Below are 21,429 nucleotides of genomic sequence, written 5' to 3' on the forward strand. Positions count from 1 at the left end.
GACCGACAGACTGACGTTATTAATATTATTATATTTGCTTTGACGTTCAAAAGTGCCTTCCTGGTCTAATTGAAATAAATAATTTTGACTTTGACTTTGACTTTGACTTTGTATTAATAAAAAACAATAAATTGATATCATGGAGAACAATACAAGACGTCAGGTTGACCTTTAAAAAATTATTAGATTGAATAACGTTCAAATAAGAAATACAATGTTAAGGTATCGTCACACTGCATTACTCGTCAATGTCACGTTCAAACTACTGGTGCATATAGGCGAGACTAATTTTATTGGGTTATTGAAGATTATGCTTGGATTTGTCTTCACGAAACAAAAACTGTGAACTATTTGATTGTAACTGAAAATAATTAGCAAACAGATTTTTTGTCCTATTCATCGAATGATAGTTAGTTTCGATTCAATTCAAGGGTCCGATAAAGACTTAAGCCCATATTCATATTGCATGGGACGGTTACATAGCTGTCGCAACATATGTATTACCACAGAAAAGGGTATTACATACAATAAATAAATAAACATGAAACATAAGCATGTGTGGCCTAACTCGGGCCCTCCATAATAATACCATCACAAACATATTTGACCTTGACAAGCATTAACAGTTCTCCAACTATTTCCAAAGCAAAGCAATCCATAACTCCTGTAATTTCGAAACAAATGTCATTTCGCATTGACAAACTTTTCGCAATCTAAGCCGACTTCAAAAAAACTGGAAGTTAAGAGTTTCTTCATAAAGTAAATAATACAATTATAATATGATTAGTTTACAAATGAGATCTTTCGAAATTATCTCTAGGTTGTGTAGATTTCTGAGGACAAACGTTTGGTTCGTAGGTTGCATCATATATCATAATGGAACACTATATTATATGAGAGTTGCTAATGAATACTGCATATTGTATGTAGCGTGAGAATGCGGTTATGAATAGATACAGATCTTTGTCAAAACATTAATGGATTATGTGAGAAATGTGGTCTTATTTGGGTCAAGCTCGTCATACATTTTAAACTAAACATGGACTAATCAACTGGGTATTTATTAGGCAAAGCAACTAGGAGAACCTACCGTCAAATAGAGAGATCAGAGAGGTACTCAAGCTAAAACCATTCCAAGCCGCTAACATAGTAGATCTTAGGTTTTATAAAAATCTACGTGATCAAATTCGAAATAAGATAAAGATTATATGAAAACAAAAGAAACCATCGAGGGGCTAGACTGAGGCTATAGGAATACAGAATACGCTATATTTCGTCAAATTAACTTCACTATTCATAATCTTATCAATTACCAAAGCAGCCAAACATACGATTGCCAACTAGCTATAACTATTCATATTTACGTCACTAAGACCATGTATGAATATTCAAGGTATTAGACGAACGTATGTAGGCGAAACGATGACGATATGAGGTCTCAAGACATTGACCAGTTTGAGCCTGCCCTTATAAGTCGGATAGAAAGTCTGTTTTATGATCAGTTAAAAGTGTAATTTGCTATTAAATGCTGGTGGAAAGTTAATAGCAATCTTAGAATTGAGGGAAACTTGATTACTTGATTCGTTTGAAGGTAATTATGTGTTTCGCCCGACCGAGAAACATGCACTTGGTGATGTGGTGATCGATTTATTTAGACAGCTGTACTCAAAGACGTCTGACGTCTCGGACATATTTAATTGATAGCTGTTTAATTTAGCTTTTGTTGTCACTTCAAGATTCATCTCTTTGACTTAACATAGATCTACGTATTCTAATTATTTTGATCTAACTTCTAAAGTAGGACACATTGTCAGTACTCACGGTTGATATATTGAACCAAAATTGTCGGATTTCAAAGTTTTAAATCAAGCGATAACCAGTGTACGAGACATAGAGGATTTTTGCTCTAGGTTATCGCAAGGTTTCTACTCTTACCAAGTCAACCTGAATAACAATTACAATGAGGAAAAAATACATCTCACCATGAAATTTTAACTATAAGCAACATCTAGCCATGAGATGAAACCATCCAAAGTTCAGTACCAGTCTTAAGTCCTAATTGCCTAACTCCGTTTAACTATGCAGTCTCATGATGCAAGATTGTGAACTCTAGCTCTTAGCCAATAAGTTCAACTTGAGTCCAATTGCGCGCGCAACACCGGCGTCAGCTTATGTAACTGGCGGAACATCGGTGCAAATGGCAATAGCAGCCATTTTTTACATGGTTGTCAATATTATATGAAGTACTTAGGTACGGTCTACTTTTTATCGGTAGGTTCTATTATTTGACTGCCTCGTTGGCCGAGTGGTTGCAAGTGCGATTGCCGGGCAAGGGGTTTCGGGTTCGATTCCTGGGTCGGGCGAAGTATTACTGGGCTTTTTTCGGTTTTTCGAAAATTTCTCAGTGGTAGCACGGAGTCTGGAAATGTGCCCGGTATATGGCAATGGGCTCTTCACCAATTACATGGGACCTTACTACATAAATAATTGTGAAATGTGAGTGTACATTGGCATTATGTGCAATAATGTGCACCTCTGCCTACCCCTTCGGGGATTAAAAGGCGTGACGTTATTATTTGACGTGACGACGTTCTATTATTTGATACAAATCATTAATAATACAAATAGTCTAAGGCACGCAATACGGACTTTTTTGTGGAGTCCTTATTGTAAACCGACATCACGCTCCAACAACACGATAGGGCAGAGAATAAATAATATATAAGTAATAATATGAAAGTTATTAAATAAAGCTTAACATTCCATGTTAAACGTAATGACTTTGAAATTGATATAATGATGCTTTACTTACTGCCTTTACAAAATATCTTTACTAGATTAGATAATTATGATTAACGATAAGTTAAACCGTACCTAGGATGCATGGATTTTCATACCGATAGTTTAATATCCCTTAGGAATGAACAGCTAGTGAAGTAGTTTAGGAAATTGCTATACTGACCTCAATATGTTTGGAAAAAGGCAAAATAAAAGAAGATTGACATCTCAAAGTTGTTTCAGTTTCACAAACTGTGAAGGGTATTTAAAAAAAATAGTTAAATTATGCTGTACACATCGCTAGCTGCACTTACTATGTGCAACTTATGCGATCGTAACTTTGTCTCTTGCAAAATTTTCCGTGACGACCGATAGAACACTGAGCAGTACAAGTATTACTTGAGTAACGCTATTTTATTTGTTATTGCAAGTTTATTCAAGGCGAAACATTGAAGAATGCGAAATGTTATCTTGATTGTAGAGCGTGTAAAATGGAATTATCTAAAATCTATTCTGAAAATTGTATTCTGTAATAGAAGAAAAAATACGTGTCTAATGTTTTAAATTAATCTACCGGACGGATATTAAAACAATAGTTGGGAAACTACCCTATTGAGTAGTTGAGTGGTGCATTTACTTAAATATAGGTTTAGAAGCTTTCGATTACTTTGGAACAAGACTATCAACTAAGCTATAATGGATTGACAAAAAATTATAACTTTTAAAAACATAGTTCAATACATTTCATACATCATTCCTACACATGAAGGGAATGAAACAAACAATCCTAAAAGATATTTCATCAAATTCAAAACTCCACAATTCTCAAGATAACATTTTGGTGTAAATTCCCTAACAAAAGATGTATGTGAATCAGTCACCGCAAGTCGAGTGGGCGCGGCCTTGCTAAGTAGTCTATCTGTTCACTTTATAAGGCATTGTGTGGGTCGCAGTGACGGACTTAAAGACATTTTTAAACCTTATGCTACTCATATTAAGTATACTCTTTTATAAAGTGGGAAGCATTAAGTTTGAAGTTGGTAAACTTTATTTGGGACAAAAAAGACCAATAAGATGAATCTTCTAACTTATCTAGTGACGATTGGTATGGTAAATCATTGATAAAATAAATATTACAGAAGTAGATATACTTTAGAACTGTAAGATAATTATGGTCAAAAGATGTATAAACCAAGCCACTATTGTACTATCTTTAGAACTTCTTTACAAAAGAAGGTTGACAACAAATTCTGTAGACGTTTTATAATTTGTCTAAACAAACAACTTGACCTACATTTTGTTCCACATACCTTGATTCTCTTCATCATCATTTTCGTAAGGAGTGACAGTGATATTTGCTTTGACGAGTGTAGTTCCTAGGTAAGAGTGACGAGGGCAGTAGGCACCCCATTTGTCTTTATTTGTTACTATGAGTGATGGCTGGACTCAATGTTAGCGAGGCATGTTTGTCGGTCAATATGTATGTTAAGACATTTGTTTTAGCCTTCGTACGAGTATTATATGAGCCAAAACGGCGTATAATAATTTATCTTCTTAAAAAAAGAAGCTGGATTAAACATTACTGCAGAACGTAACTACACCTTCGGAAAATAGATGATGTGGTTAATCAGAAATGAACCATGTGGTCAAAGATGAAATTTAGCCATGTCGTGATTAGTTATTTAGACATTGTGGTGATTTAAAATTTAACCACCAGGAGATTATGGCAAACCTTCTTATGTAGAGATCCAATACTGGACTGATTATTTTGCCACATACTTAGGTACGTTTTTCCTGTATATGGAAGATCTATCTATATCTACTTTGTATTTGATTACATTAATCAATTAATCTATTCTGCATAACAAATAACAAGGTACATAGTCATACTAATTGTGTATGCAAAATTATACTAAGCACGTACTAATCTTGGTACTTGTACTATTACTAGCTTTTCTCGATAATAATAAAATCTGTATCTTATTATGAGCGGAAAATTGCTGTTGTCTTCAAGACAGAGATGTCAAACATTTCGCCGTTGACAGAATACTTATGATTTTCATTGCTATTACGTCTATAATAGAATTATGTCATTTGAACCTTGTAAAATGCATTAAAAGACTTGTGTTCCGGTTAGAGTGAGAAATTTGTTACTTCAAACAAACCTTCAAACTATCCAGTATGTTTAAACAGATCTAGCTCTGCTGACAAACTGACTGACTGACTGATGGAATGACTGCAAGATAATGCTAATAATATTCAAATGTATCTTTAAATCTTAGTTACTCTATTTATAACTCAAGAACGGCTGAGTTAATTAAGCTGAAAATTGGTCAGGAGGTAGCCTAGAATCAGGAGACGAACATAGGGTCCAACTTTTTATCCAAGAATTTCCCGAAATCTTTTTGAAAACGGGACAAATGGGAACGCGTACGTTGTAACGGGCTAGAAATTAAAAACCTAACTAAAGGTACATTATGTAATTTTATTATTATTTCATACGAATGTTTGTTGACTGCATAAGTCATCTAGTTTGTGGTTTGAAAGTAATTGATTCACAACTTGCTTTATGGAGTCGGTATTATGGCAACCGCCGCATTCAAGCTACGTTTATGTAATCGTACATCGAACTTTTTAAAGGGTGTCAATCTCTTTTTATCTTATAATCTTTTGGAACTGTAATTTCTCTTTTATTATCTGTTCCTAAACGTGTTAGTACAAAGCTAATGAAAGTAATATTTTATTTATGGTATAAGCCGGTAAACGAACAGATGGATCACCTGATGGTAAGCAATCGCCACCGCCCATGGACACCCGAAACACCAGAGGCTTTACAAGTGCGATGCCAGCCTTTTGGAGGTTAGGAATTTGAGCGTTATTGGGGTATTGGGGATTGTCGGTATTGGGCGGTAATTGGGTCTCCGGTAACCTCACTTACACAACGAAACAGAACGCAAGCGTTGTTTCACGTCGGTTTTCTGTGAGACCTGTGAGTATATATAAACATAGTGGGATATTTAATTTTCAGTTGCAAGTTATTAGGTATGGCTGTGTTAGTAACAGAACATAATTATAAACGTTGTGTAAAACCATTAAAATGACGTGTGTAAATTAATAATTAAGTAATATAGATTACTGAAGCAAAGCGAATTTTATTAGTAACGAAATCCATCCTTACTTAACTTTTATTAAAATAGTCTTGCCACCTACATCACATTCAAGATGCATTTGAAATTATACCAAAACATCTGTTACTTAAAGTTTATTTTTTAAACCACAAGCTAACTTTGTAAGCCTTACGAAAGTTTCTAATGACCAAGAAATGTTAATCGCATAGTTTCATAAAATATAATAACTATGATAAATAGGATATTACACAAAATGGTGGACACACTAATAACATAATGTTTCGCTTGAACCCAGTCACTGTAACTGATATGATCGTGATAAACTGTTCTAGATTCGTAGTCAGATTGTGTTTTGTAGGTGTTAAAAGGGTGAATAGAAAAATGTATATTAAGTATGATTTCGGTTACCTATTATAAAACTATGTTATACTATTCTTTTCTAACAGGTACATTTTGTGTTAGGTGGTTCTAAGATCGAAATGTGCTCAAGAAAAAAAAAACATTTTTTATCGACCGAAACTAAAGATCTGATACCAAATATCAAATTATCTTTATCTTTGAAAACAAAAAACGTTGCCAAAAGAGAAATTATAATTGCGTGATTGTGTTCAAAAAGTTCGCATTTAAATATCCAGTTTCTTAAATTACTGAAGCTCTATACAAAATTGTCTGTAACAAAGAAAGTAAAGACACAACCATTATACGCTGCAATTATGATTGTAACTGGTTAATCCGTTTCAATGTGAAAGCATATCAAAATGGATTATTCTTACTATTATAGTAACATCGTATCTGTAACATTCATCTATTGTTTCTTTAAAAATATTGCTTTCTAATTTTGAAACTGTTTCAAGATGAAAATGATCTTGCTGAGATAACAGCATCGCTCTAAAATAGGAATCGAAACCAAAAAGTCTTTAAAATCGAAACTTAAACACTAAAAAATGTTAAAAAGTTCTTCTATTTAGAATTCTATTCTCACATAACTAAGGTGTTCTTCTAAATAATTCATCGCAACCGCTTCTTAAATTAATTAGTAGTTCATTGGAATCGGCATATACAATTACATATGTATAAAAGTTCCGAATTAAATAAAGAAAAAAAAACAATCCATTCGAAATTTGAGTTTATAGGTCCTTCAAATCAAAGTGGATTTACTCAAATTAAAACCTAATATATTTATGTAAGTCCTTCATTTACGCAAATGTAACAATAAAACTATGAGAATTATGAAGCAACCATATCCACAATGACAAGTCACAACACAACACCTATGGAATTATGTCGGAATAGCAGCCATGTTAAATAGTAGACTCGGACTCATGGTGAATGAGTGCTCCATAATTAGCATACGCCATAACGTACACCGTTGACTGAACACTTTCCCTGCTCCACGCACTAATTGTTGAAGGCACCTGATCCACTTCATATTGGTCAACGCTTGCCTTGCTACCTGCAGGTTGCATTACCTACACATGTTTCCTTCAATTTTATAGCTAATTAAACGGGTATCTGAATTTATGATTCAGTGTTTAGTAGTTAATGTATTTGAATGTAGCTAGATTGAATCTAGTAAGCTGTGAATGAATACGTAGGTTTTTACTTTTATTTCTGTAGGTTAACTAGTTGAGATTTAAGTAAAAATAATGGTTTGCTCGTGTAAATTAATGGAGAAAAGCTCTACTAATTTCGAGTCACAGAGGCACTGCTCATCGTGAGCAGTGTGTGACGTCGTGCAGCCTACACCTCCGTGATTAATGCCCCCCTTAATTTAGTATGTCTCACGATAGTTATTATAAAAATATAGCTGAGATTTCTTGGAATAAATAGTTTAATTGTACACGCATTCCCGTAAAATCAGTACCTTATCGAGAAAAGGCCCTTCTAGTAAATAAGTTACCAAATCATCATTCATTACTTCAAACTTTTAATAGCTACTTTAAGTTCTGAATTAAGTATAGATACTAAATAACATATTAATTACAAGATCATAATTAAGGCCTCCATATTAGATCCTGCAAAGCCTAATTGTGAAACTAATCAGGTCTAATCCAGTCAAGGTTTATGTAATGTACGTGTTAACTACATACATAGTACCTATGTACCTTTGAATGAGTATTGCATATGAATCACTGGGTCCATACAATAGCTATTATAGGTACATAGGCATTATAAAGCAAGGATTTGTAAATCTATTCTTGCATAAAATGTCATTTTATTTACGTAAGGCGTAGTATAGGTACCTATAGGAAGATAAATAAAAAAATACTAACAATCACATTCTAGACTAGAGTTAGACCAATTATCTATACACACAAGGAAAATAAAAACTTAATAAGAATATATAGGACCTTAATCTAAATAAATAATAATACATAGTGTCCACCAGTATGACAAGTTACATTCAATACTCAAGGCCGGGCTAGTAACTAGAGCAGCTTTGCCAAAGTAAGGTCAGTCTTACAGGTTTAAATATCTTAAGTATCTAAATCACATACGGAGATTAAAACCTTATTAGACAAACTGTCATGTCATCGCAAATCATGGCCGGTAAAAACTCAATTTGAATTTAGAACAACAAAAAAGTAAATTGATTTCTTTGTTACATATTATAGTTCTGTTAGTAAAATGATTTTATCATAGAATCTAATTAATATTTTGTCAGTTTGATTGAATGCTAATTTGACGAATTCGTCTTACGAAATGTTTCAGTAAAGCTAAGCAACTTAATCAGCCATTATAAAATTCATCCAAAATCATATACAATTTTCTTTTAGGAAACAGCATTTTTTTACATTAACCTATTAAGCTAACTGTACATATATAATCTTATGTAAGTTAATGTACTAAATTAACTTCCTGCATTTATCAATGTTACAATGAAAGTTATTGCAATTTAATTACATTCACAAGTCAATCAATTTGATTGCATTTTTGCACTGTTTAGTGAAAGAATTATGAACATTGTAATATCTAAGTTTTTTTTTATTCGTTCATTATGTTAATTAATTATTGTATACTTACAGAATCAGCTGATATAGCGCTGTCACTTAACGAAATACCGAAAACGCAGAGGCAACACAGAAGTCCACTGATTTTGCGAACCATTTTCACAAACACAAAATTATTTTTAATTAATAAAAAATATTTAAACTAAATAAAATGGGTTATCAAAAATCGCTCTTGATTTTTTTTTAAACCGAGCTTGTTATGTTTTGTTCGAAATTCGAAATGTATTTTTTTTTCTATTTAGCCAGTGTTAACGGCGTGCGGCGAAAGGTGCGCGGCCGGTCGCGGTATGGAACGTAACTCGCGAATGTGACGATTTTTGAAAGGCCCGCGTAGGAGGGTTTCGCGCCGATTTCTGCGCTGCGTTCCGTTTCATTCATTCTATGTTGTAAGCTGACATAAGTCGCGCTCTATGAGTGCTATTTTAACTGCAGTTTAGAATTGCTACATATCGCGTATTAGTCTAGACTCTGTTATTACTGAGTTTCTAAATTAATGACTGTAATTAATTTTGAATTTATTTCATACATTTTGATTACTTACCTAACACTGACAGTTATGTCTCGAACGCTCAAATTCAGTTTATATGCTAACCGCCTAGAAAACTTGGTGAAAACCGTTATAATATTTATTTAAACACATAATTGATTGAATAATAAATTCTAACTGCTTTTACATAATAGTTAAAGCATTGTATTTCTGGTTACTGATTTACAGTAATCTTAACAAGGTGAGAAAATCGATTAAGATGGCCACTTGCGTAACATATTGATAATATTAACAAGCATGATAATTTACCGCTTCTTGAATAAAACTTGTTTGGAATTAGTATACTTCACTAAAAATAAATAAATGTCTAAGTACATTTATTTAATTTTATTCTCCTCAAAAGTTATTTTTACAATTAGTTACGACAAGTTATGATAAAAAAAACTTTTCTGTACGTCTATTATTGTATTTATTTTTGTTTCGAGTTTCGTCCTGTTAAAGGACTACTGTTGAATTGCATATTAAGTAAGTTGGACTGAACAGAATAGTAACATTATAGATAGTAGGTAACAAGTTTAGCTTAAAGCCAGTTAAAAAAAACAAACTAACTAGTTAATGCTTTTGAACAAGACGATCAAATATAGGAGCAAATGATAGTCGTGTGACTTTAAACTATTTGATATACTTCAGGCGCTTCTACCACATCGCATATAAGATATATTATTAAAATTATAGATATATAAGGATTTAGTATTTCTGTGATTATTAATGAAATAGTTTTGTACCTACCTGCTTGTTCTGTGAATAACAATAAAATTGATGTATTGTAGTTACTTCCCAAAAAGTATCAATAGGTAGGTAAGTACCTTAAATTGCTACTTATTATATCTTGAATATAAAAATGAATCACTAAATGTGTTGCTAAGTGCAAATCTCGAGAATAGCTGAACCGTTTTGTTGGGTTTGACTATAACATGAGACAGAGACAATTATTTTGATCAATGAAACAGAAAGGTGTGAAAATAGGAGTTGACATTTCATAGGTCAGCGACAAAGTCCGTAATCCACGCAAGCAAAGCTGCGGGCATCAGCTAGTATTCAATAAAGATAATAATATATGATAACTGAGTTTATATTTACCATGTGCAATATAAATCAACATTTGGCTGGAAAGGTACTATGGAAACACCGCGATACCCGATACAAACAGACGTGTATATTTTGCAGCAATTCAGTTCAATAAAGAATAATAAAAATATATCGTATCGTAATAAATATGCACTTCCAATGACTTTACGCTACGTCACCAATCATATATCGGCGATGGATGCTATAAATAAGTGCAAATAACAATTAATTAATGCAATATTATGTAGTTAGACATGTGCAAAACTCCAAAACTGATTGGCCAAATTGCATGAATAAATATCACACAGAACATATCTACTTAAAACAGGTACCCAGTACCTCCATACTAGTATGTGAAATACTGGATATGATGACCTACATTTCTAGAATCTAGATACATTAGGCTTGCTCTAAAGATCAATGAACTGGCTTTACTAATACTATTAATTTATGTTATATGTAGATACTATAATTACGCAGAGACTATTTCCACAAAAATCTCGGCAACCCCTACCATTGGAATGTAATGAAAAATATTCAAATGTCAAAAAGAGCTTAAAGTACCACAGATAAAACGATCCATTTCGAAAAATATTTTTATTGTTAGTAGATAAGCTATATCCCTTTATTGTTTAAAATAATGTCATAATTCACATACAATCTAGATAAGTCTGCAGCAAAATTTATAAAAAAATGCAACAAAGTTATATTGCACACTGCACAATATAAACTGTCTGTGTAAACTTGCGTGCGCCTAGCATTAACTATCTAACTGAACAACAAATATGATAAATCTCATCTCTAATGATAATAATATCTGAATTCAAACTCACTCCTAACAGTCGAGATAAAATACCTAAGTGCTAATCAAACTTGTCGCGAGACAAAATTATTCACAGATAACATAAAACATAATACAAACTCGTTTAGTGTCGTTTGGCATAGAGAACGAAACGCGCGTTCTACGTTTGAAAAAGGAAAAAAATATAATTCCGCGGGAAATGTGTTCTAAATGGGACAACGATGAGGTTATCCAGAGATTCAGGGAATATTTGAGAATTCCAAGCGTTCATCCTGATATTGATTATGGTGAGAGAAACATCTACTTATAAACTATTTACGTAATATTATGTGCGGTATCCAAAGTTTTTGTTTTGTTTTTGTTATCGTATCCAAGTTGGATAATGATTTAGTAATTCACAAAATATTTTTTTGTTTAATTCGCGAAGTATCCAAATCAACTGAAATTATTGATCACATTTCATCAATAATTTCAGTTTATTGTTCTGTAGGATTAAAGTATACCTAGATAATATTATAATTCCATCTCCGTGTGCCTATCTATGAATAGCTTCTTAAATTCACACGATAAAAATGATAAATATACATAATTTATTTAAAACAGTTTGAAAAGAGGCCTCTTAAACATAATTTTGACCCAAGTCTATGTTTGAAATTTTAATTTTAATAATAGTTACCGAAGTAGGTACAATGGTAGTCACATGCGCCTGACCACCACTGATTTAATGTTGGCTTGCACCTAATGAGATGCCTCACCAGTGACCTTGAATTGGCGAATGAGGCAGGGTGGTGGTAGCTGAACAACATCGTAAACTGACAAAAGGGATTCCACGTGTTACTAAGCTGCGACGTTATCACTCTTCTATTTGATGGGACATTTATGGGTTACGGCTATTAGCCGTTGCTAATAGCCGTAACATAAATAAATAAATAAAATTTTAATAAAATTTTATTTTAAAATGATCAGGCGGATCTGTCCTCCTCTGTACCTACAAGTTTTTTTTTCTACAGTGAGAACCGCTTGATGGTTTTTAGTTTTTTATGGTATTTTATTTTATCTTATTCTAGTCTTCTTTTATTTATAGACGATTGTGTAAAATTCCTGAAGAAACAAGCGAATGATTTGGATTTGCCCGTCGTTGTGTACGAGTTGGTACCGAAAAAGCCGGTGGTGGTGATAACATGGGAGGGGGAACAACCAGAGCTACCTTCCATCCTTTTGAACTCACATATGGATGTCGTTCCTGTTTATGAAGTGAGTTTTTTATTTTTAATTGTCTCAAGTATTTTATTTTCCAAAAAGGAGATGTAAGAAGATTGTTATGATAATATGACTATGACATGAGCCTAATTTTAGCAAGACATTTTAAAAAATCTTCGCGTTTGCTGTACCAGATCCGGTCACCAGGCATTGTAGGTGGTGCTTAACGAACTTAAAGTGAACGACCTATGTACAGAAAACGTTAGTTTCTCTATAAAATTCACTACGATGCCTTAAAAATCATGTTTTAGTTTAAAATTTTAATGTACCGACCTAGTTATGTTGTTACTTCAAACCCGTATTATGAATATGGTATTACATGGTTGCATTACTTGTAAGTACTGCACGGTTGGCGTGGTGGCTTGGCAACCGGCTGCCGTGGTACATGTCGTGGGTTCGATTCCCTTACGGAGCAATTCTTTGTGTGATCCACAAATTGTTGTTTCTGGTCTGGGTGTCATGCGTATGTTTGTAAACGCACCCACGATACAGGAGAAAATACTAGTGCGGGGTAACTTTAAAAAAAAATAACACTAAAACGATATATTTTATGAACATCTTTACATAATAACGTATTGTTTAAGATAAACATTGACACGTTTATCTAGACGTAGTAATCCTAATATTGCTACCTCATAAAACCACATTGATAACGGAGTACACACGGCCTTCAATAGGATGTATTAAAATGAATAGGTTATAAACCTATTATTATATTTAGATAAGTGTGTATTTACGTAAATACGTAATAACATTAAAACATTCTTTATTCTGGAGTTGCTATGGAACTAATAATTAATCTAGCAGTTAACCTTACGTTGTTTTTTGAAGGGGGGAAATCATCCAATGTCTTCTCCCGCCCTGGGCATGGTAGAGGGAGTGTCAGACTCTTACTGACTAAAAACCACCCCGTCCTACTCCTGCTTGTCGAGCTGAAGCCCCGGTAAACACGCTAGGTAGTCCGCAGCTCCGTATGTGAGACAATGGAGGCTCAATATTACCTCACCCCTCAAAAATACTAGCCACACTTCCAATTTTTCTTGCAATTCTTCTGGTATTTCTATTCTTACTGCGGTATGCGCCAATTGAAAGAAAGAAAGATTAATTTAGAACCGGCACGATTGCCAAGACATAGAACTAAAAATAAATTACAGTAGTATCTATAAATAAACAAACATTACACAATTGCTTACCATCAAGTGCTATGTACATACGCTCGTTTGCCGCCCTTTCTTATATGAAATACCATCTCACGTTAGTTGTAAATCAATGGCTAAAGAATCAATTAAAATGTTCAGAGAATTTATTGTTCTTAATTACGCTCATCATTGATCATGCTAAATATATCGATTAAGAAGAAAATAATATGTATAAATAAAATCCGTTCGCTGTTAATAAATCATTAAAAAAAGATTGTTCTTATCTCGAAATGAATGCATGTTTAACATACACAACCAACTCCTTATAAGTACACCTAATAATATTATTGATATATAATGGTACTTATAATATGGTAATAATGGTAATTACCATAAAATATATATATATCTGAAAGCACCAGAGCGATCACACAAATACGACCGTTTTGGAGATTGACCCTAAACAAACAAACTTTGGAGAAAATTCGAATGAAATAAAACTATGCTTTTCAAGGAACATTGGACCCACCCTCCATTCGATGCCGTTGTGACAGAAGATGGCTTCATTTATGGAAGAGGTACCTTGGACATGAAGGGTATAGGCATGATGCATCTAGAAGCTGTCAGGAGACTCAAAACTGCTGGAGTTAGGCTGAAGAGAACTGTTCACGTATCTTTTGTGCCTGGTTAGTAGAATTTTCATGTATATTTTATAGATATAATATTAATTCTTGTTTCTTGACAAAAAGGAAACTGTAGCACAGAACACTAACTGTAGTTTTATTCTATTATTATGAACACAACGTAAATCTCAGTACCTCATAATTGCTCTAACTATATCTAAAGGAGTCTAATGTAATTTTAGAGCGTTCGATTCTACTATTAGATTCTTGCTTTATCAATCTCTAAAATTGCTAGAATACTCCTTGATGTATGTTTATTTGGCTTTAGCTTTATGAGAGACACAATAGAAAATACATTGTACGTAGATCTACGTTCTAGCACACCACGGACCACGGGTTAAAAGTCACCTATTTGGTCAACATTATGTTTGTCTAGAGAACCCTTCTTTTTCATGCTCTCACTCACTCGAAATACCTAGGTATTTCATAACTAATAAATTTCAATAAAACGAATTATTTTTCTACAGACGAGGAAACAGGTAGTGTAGACGGGATGCGGGTCTTCTCAGAATCTCCAGAGTTTAAAAAACTCAACATTGGTTTCGAATTAGACGAGAGTGGTCCCAATTTGGATCCAAAGGAAATTTTGGTATTTTATGGAGAAAGGACGTCAAGACGTAAGTTTACATTTTTTAATATTTAGTAAAAATAAAACTTTGAAGTTATTTAAAGCAGCTAAAATAAAACCAACATGTGATTATGCTTCTTTTTCTATTTTAGGTTCTAATCTAACTCCAAACTTTGACCTACTCTCATTCAGAAATAATAAATCAGACCCTAGATCAAATCTAATCTTTCACAAATGTCAACACCTTAAAGAAGAATTTTACACATGTGTTATGTCGCCTTAGTTATTTTCCTAGATACCAATCAGTGTCTACGCTCTGTCTGACAATATTATACTGACCCGAGTGTGTGAAATACATAATAACTTTAGATAACATCTATGTAGTAAGCACATAGACCCTAGATTGAGTTCCTGTTTGTGAAACTTCACTCTTTGTATGATAAGTTTTGTAACTGCGCCTCAGCTAATTGTCGCGTTTATGTGAGAAAAGAAGCAATTAAAAGACTAGTTTTTACATAAGACACTAATCTAGTTTACGTAACTTAATAGGTACTCAACTAAAACTATAGGTACACTTACATTGTACCCACCATAGATATAAACACACAATCACACAGCATCTCGTAGGTGTTATTATAGGGGAACAAGACACCAAAACACCAGACTATTGTAATTTCAAAATCAAGAAATAAATCGACAAGCGTGACCTTGAAATTTTCTTTCACCATTGGAAGGCTTAGAGATTCAGATTAAGTTTCCAGTAACAATTTTTAATTGGCATAAACCCGCCACTACCTCTAAAAATCGCTGTAACTCCTGTAAGACAGGATCTATAGAAGATAGTACGAAAAGACCGAAACCTACACTTAAACCCGATCAAAGTCTTTACGTGGGAAAAGAAGTAAATCCAACGCAATCGAAGCTTACATAATTTTTGCAAGTTGATGACAGTGGGTTCCCACATTATATTTTATTACAGAGATTGTAGTGACGTGTCGCGGCGACCCCGGACATGGATCTCTGCTCATCCCTAACACTGCTGGTGAAAAGGTCAGTAGATTGCAGTATTCTGATTCTTTGACAATACCTGTGGCTGTATGTAAGGCTAGAAAATAAGTAATAAGGCTAGAAATGTGCTATGAGAAACAATCTAGGAGAAATAGTCTAGGATGCCAGCAAGTCAAGTATGTTATCATTCAGATCAAAATATTAACCAATAGGCTTGCATAAAATCTGTCCACTAAAAAGAAGCGGAGATTTTGATCAATTCTATTGGTAATAATCCATTTCTCCACTCCGCTACTTCTAAGTGCGTATTCATAAGTGCACTTAATAATTCATCTTAATTCAAGTACCAAATTTTCCCTTAAATCCTCTACTCTTGCTATCTCCTCGGCATGCTGTAGTGTTTTATTTTTGCAGTTGCATTACATTATAGACAAGTTCATGACGCTTCGTGCTGAGGAGAAAAGAAAGATGGACAACGGCACCTGGGTCGGAGACATTACCACAATCAACTTGACACAACTATCGGTAAGTTTCGTTTATTTTTACATAGGAACAGCGAAAAAAGTTCTTTAGGAGGATGGTGCAACGTCACGCCTTTTATCCCTAAAGGAATAGGCAGAGGTGCATATTAAGGCACGTAATGACGCTATATAATGTACACCCACTTTTCACAATTTGTGTTATAAGTCTCATATAATAGGGTGTGAGTCTATTGCCATATACTGGGCACATATCCAGACTCCGTGCTACTACTAATAGTCTTACATCTGTATTAAAATGTTTGTTTCAGGGTGGTGTCCAGATAAATGTGCTCCCTGAAAACGTAACAGTGTCATTTGATATAAGAATAGCTCCTGACGTCGACCATGATGAATTTGATGATATGGTAAGAAGCTTCTGAAGTTCTGATATGATCATTTTAATTATTATTTTTAGATCAGGCAAAGTCTCAGCGATTCTGAAATTCATCGTATCAGCCATACCTCGTCCACAGTTAAACTGGAGGCTTCCACCGTTAACTTTCATCAAAATCGGTTGATTGGAAGCGTTAAATCAGAAATATTGTTTTTTTGTATAAGCTGGTAAACGAGCAGACGGATCACCTGATGGTAAGCAATCACCGCCGCACATGGACATCCGAAACACCAGAGGCATTAGAAGTGCGTTGCCGTCCTTTTGGGTGTTACGAATTTAAGGATTGTTGGAGAATCAGGAATTGAGAAGATTGGGAATGGGGGCGGGGGACAAAGGTTTGACTCATAATAACCATATTTTATGTATATTTGTACAGATATCAAGATGGTGCAAAGAAGCAGGAGATGGAGTAACCTTCGAATACGTGGTCAAGAACCCACAAGTCAAAAATACGAAAATAGATGGCAGCGTCCCCTTCTGGGATGTCATGAAAAAAGTGGTTACTGACATGTAAGTAGCATCTTTGATTGTCGCATCAGAGACATTTAATGATTACTTTAACTATTCCTTAGCAACGATTTTGTATCGAAAACAATTATTAAGGACTGGCTTAAGTAACCATTAAATGATTCTGAGTGTTGCTATGCTTGATAAGAGTAATAATATTAATTTGCTTTTATGAAACCGTTGATAGGAATATGCAGAAATATTCACTAAACAGATGACCTATGAAGGTTCGGTATGTTACAATGTCACTTAATTTTAGGGGATACACGATGAAGTGTGTCATATGCCCGGGTGCCACAGACGCGCGTCACGTGCGCCGTCAGGGTATTCCAGCCATCAACTTCTCCCCAATTTTGGAAACTCCCATGCTACTGCATGCCCACAACGAAAGAATACACATAGATATGTACAAACAGGGAATCGACATTATCGAGAAGGTTCTCGAAGCTATTGCTAACGTCCCATGAAATATTTAATAAAAAAAAATTTTATAATTATAATCTTTTATCCTATACTTTAATCTCTAATTATCTTCCATAAAATGTATTATATGTATAGTTTGAGGAAAATAAAAGTACAATATACAATATGATATTACAAAATAATGCGTATTTTTATTTAACCTTCAAACATTTTTTGTATAATTTCTATTGCTGGTAACTTAACATCCAAACGCAATCATAAAAATAATCTGATTAAAAAATATTTACATCAAACACAAAAATACACCAAAAAACTTAAACAATGAATATTTAAATCTCAAAGCTATTTGTATCAAAACTCGCTTATAATAGATTCTACTAGTTTCCTCATTATTGTTGGTAGATTTTCGGCCGTACTCAGAGTCATTTCAACCATTAAGGTTACTTAACCCAGTCCTTAGCAATTGTTTTCGAAACAAAACCGTAACTAAATAATAGTTTAAGTAATCATTAAATGTCTGCGAGTACGGCAGCTTATGTGATTATTTCTGTTTTTCGCTCGGATATAAAATCGTGTAGCTCATAAATCTTGCTACCTTCCATAATTGTCTAATGTCATAATTGTCTAAAGAAAAATCGGTGTTCATATTGCCCGATATAGTCTTATTTCGGGTCTGTCTTCTTCTCTCTCGTTTCCTTTTTATATCGGTAACTTATCTCACTATCACTACTGTCATTGCTTTGATTCTTTCTATTTGATGTCTTTTCTAAATCTTTGCTCGTCCCTGGTTTCTGATCTTCTGATATATCTTCCAATTTGCTTTCCCCAATAGCAAGTGGTGGCTCGGTAGGTGTTCCGTTACTATTATCGAGTGTTTCGGTATTTTCTTTAGAACCTTTCTTTCTACGACCTTTAACTGTTCTTGCGAGGCTTTGAATTTTTTGAAGCAGTACACTATCTACACTGGGTCTTGGTACATCTTGATTATCAGCATTGTCCTTGTGTACTGCAGGGGATTTTTTATGTTGTCTTGGTCTGCCTGGTTTCTCTTTTGCATCTATTTTGTAAATCGTTTTTGCCAAATCGATCACATCAGCAGTAGAAGGTGCTGTTTTAGTTTTCTTTGCATTGTCTTGTAATTTATTGCTGATATTACTTTGAGCCTCATGAATGGTAATATTTTCTCTCTGAGAAACCAAGGTTGGGCTTAAACTGCTATAATACGCTTCGATTTCCTGCAACGTCAAATTCTTTGTTTCTGGTAAAAACATGTATAGAAACATGAGACCTGTAAGTCAAAATCAGATGTTACATATATATCTACAGATTTTGATTATCGTTCAACGAATTACTAAATAATAATAATATGTTAAAAAAGATATTAGGTACATATTTAATATTCTCTTACAAAATATAAATAGCAAAAACACTCGAATGATAACGTGTTACTTACCCAGTAAGGAGGAGATGCCAAAAATGACCATCGTATAAGCAAGGCCGATATTATCCAACAAATAGGGAGTTGTTTTGAGGCTAACAAATATAAAGAGACTACCAATAGTTGTTGTAATACCACCAAGTAAACCCCTATTCTAAAATAAAAAAAAACAAAATTAATATGTGTATGTATTATCTTACATGTTAAATCAAGCGGGGCTATGAATTAGAACGCAATTTTGATGAGAAATTTGGATACTTCAGTTTTCTTAAGCAAGCCAAAATATCTCACTATAGCGGCGAACAACGCTCGCCCAGGCCCAAAACCAGGTATTGATACGTTTGTCTACCGACCTACTGTAAAAAATTATTATATTTCAAAAATAAACTTAAATTACTTTGACTCTATATACTCTTTTTGGGCAATAACCTTTGTTTATTGTGGGGCATAAATGAAGAAGCAAACTTACTTGTAAAGGAAATAATTCAGCAGCCATTAGAAAAGGTAGCGAGAAGTATCCGAAACTAGCAAAAACCATATAAGACATGAACAATATTAGTGGAACCAAGCTAGGACCTTTAGGAGTATATATATACATTGCTATAGCAAAACAAACTGCCGCTACTCCTAAAGCTGGAAAGTAATAAATTATGTTCTCAAACTTATGGAACCAAAGATATTAAAAACGAAGTCGTCCAAATTATTTCTTAGGAAATGTTTCTACAAAATTGAAATAATGAAAATAAATACTACCAGATGTTAAATAAAATGTATTACCTGATATCAGTGCCAAAGGCCTTCGCCCAACTCTGAAGAGTAGTATTGAAGTGAGAGTAATCGCGGCCAATCTAGTGAGGTTCATTAGAAAGTTACCGGTATGCGGGTCTATTGACGAATTCGATTTCTGAGAAAAAAACATTAACCTAACGATAGTTTTAGTAGGTCTCTATTTTGTATCATCATCATTATCACCAGCACCATGGTCACTTATGAATAGTCTTCTATTGCAAACGAAAACTCGCTACTTGAATCAACTGACCTTTAAAGGGATTCTGACGATATTGTCGGTTCACCTATCGGAAGGCACGACTTTAAGTACGTGGTTGCTATTGGATCATCATCATTGGGAGTCATCCTTTAGCTTACGTCTATATGAACGTAGGTTTAAGCTATGTGACTTGATCATTCCCCTTTCAGCTAGCACATTTTAAAAGGTACGCTGTCTCATTAATTTTTAGCGCATTAATTATTCGTTTATTTAATTTGGCTGCCATTTCCCAATTTCACAAAACATTTTCCTCTCATTTACGAGTAACTAACCAACAAGACATCAATATATTACCGTCAACATTTCCACAGCCCATATCATGACACTAGAAGTGCCTGTGATCTGGGTGAAAAATAAAAACACCACAATTACACTGAACGGCATGCAGGACGAACGTGTTAACAACAGTGTAAGACGATCACGAGCGCTTATTCTGAAAAATGTATAAAACTGTGTGTTGACGAATGCATCTAACCTGTGATGCAGTGTTACCATTATAATTCTTCAACACAAATGGGCCGACAAATCTGGAATGATAACACAACTCACAGAAAACGGACGTGAAACAACGCTTTCGTTTTGTGAGTGAAGTTACCGGAGGCCAAATTCCCTTTCCAATCTTTCCAATTCCCGATTCCCCAACAATCCTTAAATTCCTAACCCACCAAAAGGCCGGCAAAGTCCTTGTAACGCCTCTGGTGTTGCAAGTGTCCAGCTTATTACTTATTACCAGCTTATTTCATAAAAAATCTCTTACCAAAGTAAAAAGTATAAGTCAAAAGTAAGGACATGATTATTTTCATTTACAAAATTACGATGAAAGTATAACATACGTACGAATATCCATATCCTCCTTATATTCTGTTATTTGTTCCATTTCTTTTGGAGGCTGAGTCACCCTCGTCCGTAGGAGAGCACCCTTAAAAAACTGAACCCCTACACGTGGCCTCTGGGTGGTGCTAAACAGGTGACACTCAGGTGGTAGGTTTCGGCCGTCGGCATTATAACCACCCACCGAGCAAAACCGTGTCGCCAAGCGGCCTAGCCGTGTTCCGCCACGATGCTCGGTGACGCCGTACGAGAGGATGGGTCGAAGTGTTTGTTCC

General features: G+C 34.2%; 3 protein-coding genes across 3 annotated transcripts in view; 1 reads left to right on the forward strand and 2 right to left on the reverse strand.

Moving 5' to 3' along the window:
* Positions 1-9,229, reverse strand: part of LOC118261908 (general odorant-binding protein 70) — a 28,961-nt gene extending 19,732 nt beyond the window's left edge. The window contains exon 1 of the mRNA XM_035572942.2: positions 8,931-9,229. Within this exon, the coding sequence (XP_035428835.1) occupies positions 8,931-9,014 (84 nt within the window). The 5' untranslated portion in view covers positions 9,015-9,229. The remainder of the gene's footprint in view (positions 1-8,930) is intronic.
* Positions 9,230-11,414: 2,185 nt separating this feature from the next.
* On the forward strand, positions 11,415-18,019 carry LOC118261808 (aminoacylase-1-like). Its single transcript, XM_035572769.2, has 9 exons — positions 11,415-11,621; positions 12,419-12,588; positions 14,248-14,419; positions 14,884-15,033; positions 15,964-16,034; positions 16,407-16,517; positions 16,783-16,878; positions 17,284-17,417; positions 17,674-18,019. The coding sequence occupies exons 1-9, from the start codon at positions 11,534-11,536 to the stop codon at positions 17,879-17,881; spliced, it is 1,200 nt and encodes a 399-aa protein (XP_035428662.2). The 5' UTR covers positions 11,415-11,533; the 3' UTR covers positions 17,882-18,019.
* A 55-nt stretch (positions 18,020-18,074) lies between these two features.
* LOC118261805 (facilitated trehalose transporter Tret1-like) lies at positions 18,075-21,200 on the reverse strand. The gene is made up of 6 exons (XM_035572765.2): positions 21,157-21,200; positions 20,618-20,756; positions 20,053-20,179; positions 19,745-19,908; positions 19,291-19,429; positions 18,075-19,125 (listed from the first exon to the last, which is right to left on the reverse strand). Exons 1-6 carry the CDS (start codon positions 21,198-21,200, stop codon positions 18,500-18,502), a joined length of 1,239 nt encoding a protein of 412 aa, XP_035428658.2. The 3' UTR covers positions 18,075-18,499.
* Positions 21,201-21,429: the final 229 nt, after the last annotated feature.

The sequence above is a fragment of the Spodoptera frugiperda genome, chromosome 20, assembly GCF_023101765.2.
Source record: "Spodoptera frugiperda isolate SF20-4 chromosome 20, AGI-APGP_CSIRO_Sfru_2.0, whole genome shotgun sequence".
Taxonomy (NCBI): domain Eukaryota; kingdom Metazoa; phylum Arthropoda; class Insecta; order Lepidoptera; family Noctuidae; genus Spodoptera; species Spodoptera frugiperda.